Source organism: Cryptotermes secundus, unplaced genomic scaffold, assembly GCF_002891405.2.
Source record: "Cryptotermes secundus unplaced genomic scaffold, Csec_1.0 scaffold286, whole genome shotgun sequence".
NCBI classification, from domain to species: Eukaryota; Metazoa; Arthropoda; class Insecta; order Blattodea; family Kalotermitidae; genus Cryptotermes; species Cryptotermes secundus.
In genome coordinates this window covers 1,239,763-1,251,832 of record NW_019736399.1, presented here as the reverse complement: position 1 = coordinate 1,251,832, position 12,070 = coordinate 1,239,763, and the positions used below count along the sequence as shown (strand labels likewise).

Genomic DNA, 12,070 nt, shown 5'->3' with positions numbered 1-12,070 from the left:
GCTCACTTCGTGTGTGAGATTTTAAGCTTTCATGGTGACTGAGTGTAAAGAAGTGTTCATTGGCTGATTACCTAGGCCAGTATGGAACGAATTTCCAACATTTCAGTGGCTGAATTCCGGACAAGACATCGTTGCACTTGATCGGTATCTTCAAATTTGTTACTGTCATTCCCAAATATCTGAACTGTGCCACATTTTCGAAGGATCTGTTAGCTATCTTTATGTCACGATTTGCAACATATACTTAGTTTTCTCTGCATTTACTTCTAGACCAACTGCCTTAATAGTATCAAGTAAAGTTTCTGTGTTTTTCTTTATGGTATCTATGTTATCTCCCAGTAAATTCACATCTTCTGCATAGACCAACAGCTGATGTGTCCTGTTTAACTTCAGTCCCACCTGGTTTTCCTGGACCTTCCTAATGGCATATTTTATAGCAAAGTTGAGAAGCAGTTGAGATAAAGCATGTCCTTGTTTTAGATCATTTTGGATAGGAAAATTTTAGACAAATGATTACCTACAGAGAATTCACAGAGCGTAAAACTGTTTCAGCGCAGTTAGAATAAAGGTTACATATGTATGACATATTGCTTCTGTCTCTCACAAATCTGTTACCTATCAAATGCCAGCGAATACCTCATGGGTCTTCAGTTCTGAACACTGGAATATTAATGAGAATGAAGCAAATGAATCAGGAATGAGCAAACACGTATATGTCAAAGCAATGAAATGAGAAACCTGCATGTTCAGATTTCAGGAGACTGGATGTTTCATCTATTACTTATGTAGCTTTGATTTTATATCTGATTATACAGTATGAAGAATGCAAATTATGAATCAAAATTTCAGTTGCTCTCTATAATGCAATGTCTGTGAAAAAAGACTTGTTCCTACTTCTCCTCTAGCCAAACATACAGTACCTGACCATTTACACTCAAGTTTAGTACATGAAATTACACGAATAGATAATCCTAAACCAACTGTAATCAAGCCTCTTGATTTTGAAAAATAAAGTAGGTAATGTAATTACAAACCATTAGTGAAATCCCATGACTTTGGTTGCTATGGAAGAACAGACTTTATGTGTGGTCCAGTACTCAACCTGGTGCAGTATCATATAGAGTACAATAACAGTTAAAAAGGCACAAACTCATGGTCAAGGTGGTGATGGGCAAGTCTGTTCAGTTTCGACTAGATGTGGAATTGAGGGCTCGGATTCTGCCCTCTTCCTTGCAAAGTCTTCATTTGCAAATGAAGATGAGATCTCCTGAGAGAAGGACTCTTTGGCTTCACTATCAATATTAGCATGAATATTGGGCACACTTCTTGTCATACAGTCATCCATGTCTGCTTTCCCAGACAATTCCTTATCTTCTTCTGCCTCTTCCTCTGCCTTTAGAAGCTCTTCATTGAGACAAGCATTATTGATACTCACTGCACTGTTGGAGAAGATGGCCGCAGGACCAAGGGCACAGTCTGGAGGCTGTTTATTCTCGTCAGACAAAGGCACCAGATCGACTGTGACAGAGCGCTGGAGGGGGGATCCAAAGCTGGACACATGTGCTGGGCTGGTGGTCTGGTCACGCATATCCTTGCTGAGGTCACGCACCAAAGAGGATGCAGGATGGTGTGGTCGGCCATTGACAGGACTTGTAGCACGGCTCCATGCAGGACTTGCAGCAGCTGCAGCCTTGTCTTGCTGGTGCTGAGAAATGAGATCGCATGCCTTGCCAAGTATCACCACGCTGTTGAGGATGCGGAATGAAGCAAGACACAGATACGAGATAATGAGCAGAACTATAGCTGCAGGTCCGTCCAGATGCAACGCATGGCACAGCACCCGCACCATCACCACGCCCAAAGGAAGTGGTATGAATCCCATGCGACGTGCTACCAGATCAGAATGGTCAGAAAATGCCTACAACAGAAAGGGGATGAATAGTGATGCCATCCACTGCATTTTGTATTAAAATGTAATGCTTAAATCCAAAAATATCCACTATTCTTCTCAAGCAGCGTATTACAGGTTTCCTCTGTTTTCTTTCAGTTTCATTAGAGAATTTCTTTAGCAAAGGCCAGTAAGTGGATGGGCTACCAAATGAATCAGCTAAAATATCTCACCAACCAATAAATACCAATGTCCAATGATACTACCTGAGAAATCAACAGAAAGAAATTCTCTGTTTTTAATGCCACCCCCACAAGGCTAAAATAGGTATTATATTGAAACTCTTCAATCCAGTTCAAATCCCCAGAAACTACCCTCTAAGTTCTATTTTAATGTTAATCTTCCATTTATATCTTCAAGCTTCCTAGGTGTTCATCTTTGGAGGAGGTTTCCTAACAAGAACATGGTATGCATGTCATGTTTCCCCTATCCATGCTTGAAGTCACATCCACTGCAAGCTCCTTGAGTAAATCATGAAGCTCTCCACTATGTCATTTTTTCTCTTCCCCTAGAGTGAAGAATTTAGAAACTCAAAGCACTTATAACCAGAACAGTCATGTGACAGAACATGTCACTGGATTTCATTCTGAAGGCTTCAGACAATGCTATATAACACTTGAAATTACTGACCTTTGGATTTGATCCCTTGTCCAGATCCAGTTTCCAAAATGCTGTGTTCTTTGGTGTTTTTATAGGCCAGTAATTCTGAATGTCGCTGGAAATTTTAGTACTTCATTCATATCATCACCATGTTACTGACAAGAAACAACACGATACTCACATGTTTCTGTCGCGTCTGGGCCATGTCGTAAGCCAGACTGATGGTATAGTCACAATATACATCCACTGGTAACTCATTGAAACGTGTAATGAAGGCATGTTTGATCCAATCCACTAACACTTCAGCAAACAGCACCATCAGGCAGTCTGGTATCAAAACCCAGAACCTCTCTACAACAGAGACACAATGTAACTCATTATGTCACTAACACACACACAAGGGATAAAGTAGCCAGGGTAAGAATCTCACCCTTCACCTCCATCTAGTGCTGAGATAAAAATGCAGCAAACTATACCTCCACTCTGCTATACCTCTTCACAGCATGGTGCTTAACTATGTACAGGACCAACTCTTTCTTTAAATTCCTGAAAATGGACTAAATCTTTAGAAATCCTTTTTACTAAAGCAAAAGATGAACACCTCTAATAAGAGAGTTGTTCTACAAAATCATTCCATTTGTGGACACTCATACCCACATTTGTTATTGCTTTCAAATTTTAGATTTTAATATAGACACCCCCCCCCCTTAAAATCTTTTAACTGCTTTCAGTTTTATGTGGAACATAAACGTATGTACTATCAGATGCAACTGGAGATCTATGGGCACATAGTGTCTGTAGATATATATTAACAATTTCACCATTTTCAGAGTTCCAAGCATGTACCTTCCTTCCACGAGTATTCCTTCATGGTCTGCAACACCACAATGAAGAGCAACACGAACAGATGGAAACGTTCCCTCACATCGCTGCATGACACTTGGAATAAGTTATTCTTGTCAAATTTCTTGAACACACTTCCTTTCAGCTCTACAAACTGAAAAAATTTGGTTAACCGTCTGAATCATAAATTTCATCTAGTATAAAAATTCAGTTACTACCACACAGTAAACACATATTGTTTCCATTCTGTACATATATTACTGTCTTAACTGCAATGTTTGTTTTTTGTCTCATATAGATCTTATCATAACTTGTACCCTTCTCCAAGTATAATTAGAATGATCAAGTCAAGGATGATGAGGTGGGCAGGGCATGTAGCACGAATAGGGGAGAAAAGGAATGCATATAGGATACTGGTGGGAAAGCCAGAAGGAAAGAGACCACCGGGAAGACCAAGGTGTAGGTGGGTGAACAATATTAAAATGGATCTTAGAGAGACAGAATGGGATGGTATGGATTGGATTGGTCTGGCTCAGGATAGGGACCAGTGGAGGGCTCTTGTGAACATGGTAATGAACCTTCGGGGTCCATAAAATGCTGGGAAATTCTTGAGTAGTTGCAGAATTGGCCGCTCCTCAAGAAGGGCTCAGCTCCATGAGTGAGTAAAATCTTATCTCACTAACACATGTTGTGGCTGTATACAGCCATCATCAGGTATGTGTGAGTCATGCTAAACTTGTTTTACTGTATGCACCATTCTGTCACACTTCTATACGTAACTATTCTTTGATGTCAATTTATGAAAGTTTTGAGGTTTTCACGACGACTTTCTTCAATTTATGAAGTTCATTTTTTAAATTATTTATTGCAGACATAACTGTAATAATAATGCAACAGGATACTTAAGTACAAGAGTGTGTTTCCATTTCAAAGACCATATGGTTGATGCTATTTAAAGAATTAATCACGGTTTATTCTCAAAATCATATGTAACCCATAAATACACTATGTGGTCACTGTGTAGAGCTATTGGATGTTAAAGTTTGTGGTAAAAAAAAAAAGTAAAGCTATCCTTGTACCAGGCAGTGAAGGCCCACAGGGTTGTGAGATGCTGAGGGTCCCAAATTTTCTAGACAATCGGCTCAAAGATGGCGGTAACGTTGTCAGCCTTACGCACCGGCCATGCTTTACTCCCCAGGAAAATCATTTAATTAATTCCTGGCACTCATTTCTGTTACAGGCTGAGTTGACCCCAGGGCCATAGTGTGGCTGGAACAATTAGGTCAATTGAAAAAACTTCAATGACCTCATCAGGACTTGAACCCGTGACCTTCCTGCTTGTAGCATAGCCCCTCAACCAATGTGGTACATATTATAATATTATAACCACTGTAACTTAATGATTAAAGCCTTACTCCTTCCTATAACAATACCTGTAAAATTCTGATAAAGTTAAGTACAGTGACAGTATGATTCAAAATGCAATTAATTTCAAAATATCACTAAATTGGCTTAAAGTACTCACATTGTTGGACATCATGATAGTTAACAGGGCTTTATTGTTCGAATTGATAGCAACATTTAGAGTCGTTGCTTGAAAAAGCACCAATACGCTGTGCAAGACTAAGACATTATTAAGGATCACAACTGTATTACATGACAGATACAAAAACTGCACTGAAACCTTCATCTATGGTTTCTTTAGGAGCAATGGGCTTCAACACTTAAGTGAGAAAAATCTTAAAATTGAAGTAGTATTACAAGATCATTGCCCTACAATCACTGAAATTGAACAATGTATCAGGGAAAACCTTAAATGAAGATAAATCAAATGGAGGTATCACTGTAGTACTTGGCATACAACATTCTTAAATCCATTTTTTTTAATTCGCTTAGTGGGGGTGTGGAGTCCAGCTGGGTCAACTCGGCACAGTGGCCACTGATTGGCCTTTTGTAGCCTGCCCCAGGTAATTATGATGATGGAGAATTTGGTGGAATGAAGATTGGCAGGGGAAACCGAAGTACTCGGAGAAAACCTGCCCCAGAGCCACTTTGTCCACCACAAATCCCACTTGACCAGACCCGGGAAAGAACCCGGGCCGCCGCGGTGAGAAGCCAGCGACTAACCACTTGCGCTATGGTGCGGCCACTTCTTAAATCCATAAATATTAGATTAATTTTTCATTTAAAATATAAAATGAACAGATACCAACTTATAAACTTACATAAAAGTATCTCTCATTACGAATAGCAATTATTAATCAGCGGAAAAGAGTAAACAGATTCTTGTAATTGTTAATTAATATTTAAAGTTAACTCTCCAAATAATCGTAGAGAAATTCTGGGGACCCAATCTGGGTCTTTATGACATGGGAAAGTATTTAATCAGAGACACGTGACCTGGAGACAAACTGCAGGAACACAAGGATAGGAGGAGACTGCTATATGACATGACAACCAACAGAACGGACAGCAAATATCTGCTCAACGCAAAAAACTGTGGAGAAACAACAGCCAGCTGTTACTAGGAAGCAGCCTGTAAACAACAGAAGTATGGTGTTTTCTGCACACTCTGTGCCAATGGAATATCTCTTTCCATCACTAAACAACAATAGCACAGCAAAAGAGGAATGGTGTTTTCTATACAGTCCATGCTATGATGTTATAAGCGGGATAAGTTAGGAGTTGCAGTTAGAGAACTGCTGGGGTTCACTCACTGTGCGTTGTTGCTGTGAGAAGCTGGTAGCTGAGGCCAGGGACAGTTTGGGTATGCAGGAGAAGGGAAATGTCCATCATTGAAAGCCACTACCAAGCAACGGCTAATGAAGACTGTAACAGCCTCAGAAGACCTATTGTGTCCTATAGTGATTTGTGAAGCGTGTAGAACAGTGAAAGCATAATCCTTACTTGTAGATATGAGTTGGAAGAATTCAATAAATCCAATTACCAATTCAAACCCCTTCTACACTCACTGGAATTGTGACAATAGATGCAAATTTACTGTATACAGGGTGGGGTGCAGAAACTTCCTTTTTGTGAAGATGCATTGTGAAGAGAGGGGAGGTCGCAGAAAAGTACTTCAGAAAACGGTTGCATCAGTGCATAGAGAACCTTCAAGATATTTTGTTTAAAACTACATGATTTAAAACTTTAGAGTATGTTCTTTCATTAGCTAAACATAAATTTTGTCTATCAGCAATAATTTTTCTTTTATTCGCCTTCAAAAAAAGGAAGTTTCTGTGCCCCACCCTGTACATGAAGCCAAGTCAGTAAATTTGGTGAAGTTATATACAATTCCAAACAGTTTATTTTCAGTAACATAAATGCAGCAGTACTCTGCAAAGAGAAAGAAATAGTTTTGGTAGAGTGTAAAGCATTACTGTATAATTAGAATGATCAAGTGAAGGAGGATGAGGTAGGCTGGGCATGTAGAATACATGGGGAACAAGAGGAATGCATATAGGATTTCAGTGGGAAAGCCAGAAGGGAAGATATGACCAGGGCCCAGATTTTGATGACATGTCACTTTTTCCTTGTATCCTATGCGATGCTCTTAAATATATAAATCTCGGATATGAACTGCTGGTTACAGAATTGTAAATTTTGTAGGTAATTTTTTGTCATTTTTGACATTTTTAGGTTTAAAGTCATTTTTTCATTTTGGGGGTAATTTTTTGGTAAATTTTTGGACTTTTAAGGGTATTTCTTGTCATTTTTGGCCATTTTAGGGAATATTTCTTCATATGTTTTCTGAAATGTGAATAACATGGAAGTGAAGTGTTCTTTCTTTTCTCCTATAGGTCATTCTTCTTGATTTTTTTGGTAATTTTTTTAATATTTTCAGGTCATCAAAATCCAGGCCCTGCATATTACATTTTTGGGTCATATTTTAAGTCATTTTTCTAGATTTTTTCAGTCATTTTTTAAATATTTTCAGGTCATCAAAATCTGGGCCCTGGATATGACTAGGAAGAATTAGATGTAGGTGGCAGGATAATATTAAAATGGATCTTAGAGAGCTAGGATGGGGTGGTATAAACTGGATTGATTTGGCTTGGCAAAGGGACCAGTGGAAGGCCATTGTGCACACAGCAATGAACCTCTGGATTCCACAAAATGTTGGGAAATTCTTGAGTAGCTGAGCCAATGGCACATTTCAGGAAGGACCCATCTACATGGAGGTCGTTGATTAGTCAGTCAGTCAGTGAGTTAATAAAGCATTATTTACACACTATAGTTTTAGGACATGCATCATCCCTGAAGAACACTTTCATGTAGTGGGTGACAAAGAAAAGCCTAACAAGTTAATAGACATACTCCTAGTGTAACAAGTCTGGCATATGCCCTTCCATCTGCTGTACTGGGCATAAAACATATTGTGACATGTTGCGCAATGGAGGACACTCCCTCCCTACCCAGCAGTGATGTGGCAGCTCTGGCCACGGTCACGTAATAGGCAAGTCAACACCCGCCCCCTCCCCCGCGGTGACATAACACGCAACGCCGCAATTGCTACGTAACCATTACATAACAGGCAAACACTGCAACTATATAAGGGAACTACACAGCCGCCAGAGAACGTTGTTGTAGTCAGCAGTGAACGAGTTAAAAGTATATCAGCCGCTGAAGCGAGTTCTCAAGGCAGCAGCCTATGAGTTGAGTTGGAATATACTTGTAGCAGCCGTCGTGGAAAGAAGAACCGGACGCGTGTGTGATAATCAGTGGTAGTTTGTGATAACTGAGTAATAATTGGGAGTGTGTGATACAGTGACACTTATATAGCTCCCATACTGTGAATACCTGTAGACTACCGAAGATAGAGTGAACAGATTATTGCGAATAGGGTTATAAAGTGTGCAACCATGCAACAGTGTTGTAATTAATTGTAGCCGATACTTGTAGGTTGTTAAATAAACCAATTAACAATCCGAATGGCGTCTTCAGTGGCAAAACACGTTACAATATGTTTCATTTATGGTGGGTTACTTAGTCACACTGTCAGCATCTAGGCTATATAGTGTTAGATGGTGGGATAATTGATGGATGATAAACTGGAAAGGACCTGAAGGAAATGTTCATGGCCTGATTCACATACTATTTTGGCATTTGCATGGAGAGACTGAGAAAACCCATGAAAAGCCAGAGTGAAGACAGCTAGTGTCCCACGCGAAATTCAAACAAAGCATCTCTGGAACATGAGTCTATAGCATTCCTTCTACACCAAGCTATTCAGTATGTTTCATTTTTCTCTACAACTTTTGCTGAAAATGTTTTTCACTCATATTATGCAAGTTATGCTTAAGATGCATGCAGAAATGTGAGATGTCTATCGCTGTTGCCAGATCTTAACAAAAACTAGAATGTATAAAAAAGTTTCAGTAAAACTCTCCAGTGCCAGATTTCATGATCCATTATACACAGACATACAAACAAAGCTAACAGGAAAATGTCTGCAAATTTTTATTGCAGACATGTCAAAACAAAGATCTTGAAAAAACAGTTAATATTTTTGACATTCAGACCCTGCAATGCAGTAGCCTAAGCCAATGAGGCAATTACCGAATATCAAAGGATACAGACATATGTAACAGCAAAGAACAGATGCGGAATTACTCCAAGATGCTCTCTTCTGTTATCTCGCGGTTCTGTAGCTGTCCAGAACAGAGCATCTATTGTGTCCTGTCCAAATGCAGAGAACAACCGATCGCCTACCTAGAAGAGGGAAGAAAATTTAAACTATGACATAAATAGATGATCACAATTTGTACTGTAATGTTTCCAAGAACTTTCTTTCTTAGAAATTTTTGTACTGGTATTCTCTTCAGTGCTCCTGCTCACTCCCTTTTATTAACTATGACACTACACTATCAGACATATCACATACAATCACAGTCTAGTTGTCCCTGTGCTTAACTAATTAAGCGCTATGCCATGAAGGTGTATGGGGGAGTGGATGTATAGATCCACATTTTCTTGACCTTGGCAGCAGTTGGAAGTGAGTGGTCAGCTTCAGGCCCCGACCGCTTTACCCCCCGTTACCCACTGTATGGGAGGTTGGGTAAACCCCGGAGCCAGTCTGGACGACATGGAGAAGTGAAAATTCTTGACCCTACCAGGACTCGAACTCCGACCCCTTGATTGTCCAGCCCGTAGCCAGTCGATATACCAACTACACTATCCCAGCTCCCAATAACAGCGCAGTAGATCTCAAGTAGTTTGTGATCCTACACTTCAATTTTGATTAAAGTACTGTACTATAATCTGTTGTTCTAAATAGTACTCAATGTGAATAGACAAATTTCTTATGAAACATTGATTCTAGAAACATGTAATCCATATAATGAAATAAATATATCTAGATAGTAACTTACACTTATTCCTATTTTAACCTCTATCATGTGGGAAGAGCACTTGTATTTCATGCTATTGCAGTGCTGGTGGCCAGATTTTTACTTTATATATATATCATAAAAGAATATAGTGCTTAACCTTCTGAACTCTCACACACACTGTCATTGGAATATTATCCACAGATGTTAAAGGCTAATAACTGACTTCAGTGTCCATTCACTACTAGTCAGCTGCTTAATTTGGTATGCTTGAAAACAGGAGAAAATATGAGAAAATATACCAAAAAAAAACTATGTGACCTGTAGTCTGCAAGCAAACTATACCGAGTGACCGCCGCTTGTTGGCAAAGTTTGTGCCAACTTAAGCGGACAGAGGGTGATGAGTGGTCAGTGCAACAAATCCACATGGCCGTTAATTTCGGTTTTCTAGACCGCAGCTGCTATTTCCATGAAATAGCTCCTCAATTATTCTCACGAGGTTGAGTGGACCGCATTCTAACACTGCACAATAACAGCAAAATTCCTTATAAAGTAAGTCCTGTAATGACCTTTTAGTGCAATTCAAAGTGAGTTGCAGAGATCTGCCAGTTCATAGCAATGGTTCAAATGGATAATTTTTGCTAATTACAGAATGAATAACAGTACAACATTTACACTACTCGCATTTGCTATTCTGTAACTACAGCATATTCTTGGCTTATTTCCATCCACTGCATACACTACTCGGATAGTGGGACTTGAGGTTCTCACAGCAGTGACTATCAAGAGTTTTTGTCTTCTTGGAAATAAGGTTATGTAGTCAAGTGAAAGTTAATCAACATTTCAGGGGAGCATGCTGCTTCCACCTTCAGCATTAGACAGTAAGCCAAGCAAGAAACAAGCATGAAGCATTCAGCAGAGCTTTCAACCCTGAAGATGGAGCGCATATGTTCCTCTGAAAGACTGGACAGACAGACCTCTTCATTATTCAGGTTGCACAATGTTTCTGTCGTGAATATAAAGAAGTAATAACCTTTTTTGGTCCACTCAACTTGTACTGCATTTTTAACATTTGAATATGCACATCCTAACCTCAAGCATATTGTAAAAGATGTACAGCTTAATAACGGACTGGCTCTTGATCAAATGGTACATCATGGATGTATCAATGTAAGACATCATCATGCTGCAAGCTAACAGGATGCAGGCCTTCAACAGGTCACAGATCTCTGCTGGTTTTAAGACACTCTTTGACTTGGATTTCTGCATCCTATAAGAGAAATATTTAATAAATGTACATAACATTACAACCGCTGTTCTTGTTTATTAACCATTCATGAACAAGTGACCATCACCTTACCCAAAACATTCCAGAATCGGTCGACTAATCACTGCCCAAAGTGCCAAAACAAATCTCATTGGTAGGAAGGTGTACACAAACAGAAAAGAGTCTGCACACTGGAAATGAAACATCAAAACCTCACAAACTTCCTCCACATGAAACGAACTGCAGATCAACAACTATGACCTATTAACTCTACACAAATACATCACGCTTCAACTTGCCTGAAAGAAACCATATGCCATGAATTTTTCAACTTCACGTGGAATTTTCATGAAGGAATACACTTTCTCTCTTCGAGCTGAATACCGCTCTTCATCATGTTCCAGCATATAACCACGGGTCAGTTCAACACCAAGAAATGTTAACAGCGATGGCTGTCCCACAGTGTCTGATTCTGCCCCACCTTTGAAGCGAAATAATTCATGAACACGAAATAAATTTTCAGTAATAACATTTAAACATTAATGTCTAATATAAAATACATGGAATTCATTCATTCATTCATTCATTCATTCATTCATGTTTATTCATCCGAATATTACACAGTACAATACAAATTTGAAATAATTATTTAATATCAATTATCGCTAAGTAAAGTTCACATAATTTTTATATCGGCTTCTTCTAACCACACATAAGCGAACCTTAACCTCATAAATTTTGCTTTCATAACATGCCTGCATAAATACTAACCATTATTCTTGTTCACCTCTTCACTTTCTCGTGTCCTATCATCTCTAAGGTCTGCATTCCATAAAGTGCCTTCCACCTTGTTTTCATTATGGTAATGAATGTTTGCTGTTGATCTGAAACGTAGTTTCTTTCCTGGCAACGAACCCGTAACTTCTTCAGCAGACATCGCGAATATAATAATGANGGAAAAAAAAAAAAAAAAAAAAAAAAGAAGAAAAACAGTAGGTAAAATGCGTTACTAGAGAGCAGCAGTATTAGCCCATACACTGCTAAATATTATTCGTGGTGCCATTAGCACCGAAAATGATATCT

At 39.0% G+C, this 12,070-nt stretch overlaps 1 protein-coding gene across 1 annotated transcript; it reads right to left on the bottom strand.

The window, feature by feature from the left end:
* Positions 1 to 357: 357 nt before the first annotated feature.
* Positions 358 to 11,935, bottom strand: LOC111869838 (protein TAPT1 homolog). Its single transcript, XM_023861663.2, has 9 exons — positions 11,759 to 11,935; positions 11,287 to 11,468; positions 11,081 to 11,178; positions 10,813 to 10,990; positions 8,968 to 9,103; positions 4,917 to 5,014; positions 3,395 to 3,545; positions 2,730 to 2,899; positions 358 to 1,918 (listed from the first exon to the last, which is right to left on the bottom strand). Exons 1-9 carry the CDS (start codon positions 11,922 to 11,924, stop codon positions 1,157 to 1,159), a joined length of 1,941 nt encoding a protein of 646 aa, XP_023717431.1. The 5' UTR covers positions 11,925 to 11,935; the 3' UTR covers positions 358 to 1,156.
* Between the last annotated feature and the right edge of the window lie 135 nt (positions 11,936 to 12,070).

What these genes read in the sequence shown, in the direction of transcription:
- LOC111869838 (XM_023861663.2), bottom strand. Translation starts at nt 11,924, where the DNA reads ATGTCTGCTGAAGAAGTTACGGGTTCGTTGCCAGGAAAGAAACTACGT. An exon ending in AGAGGTGAACAAGAATAATG is followed by an intron (nt 11,469 to 11,758) that starts GTTAGTATTTAT and finishes TTCGCTTCAAAG; the next exon opens with GTGGGGCAGAATCAGACACT. An exon ending in CTTTGCTGTTACATATGTCT is followed by an intron (nt 5,015 to 8,967) that starts GTATCCTTTGAT and finishes ATAATGTCTTAG; the next exon opens with TCTTGCACAGCGTATTGGTG.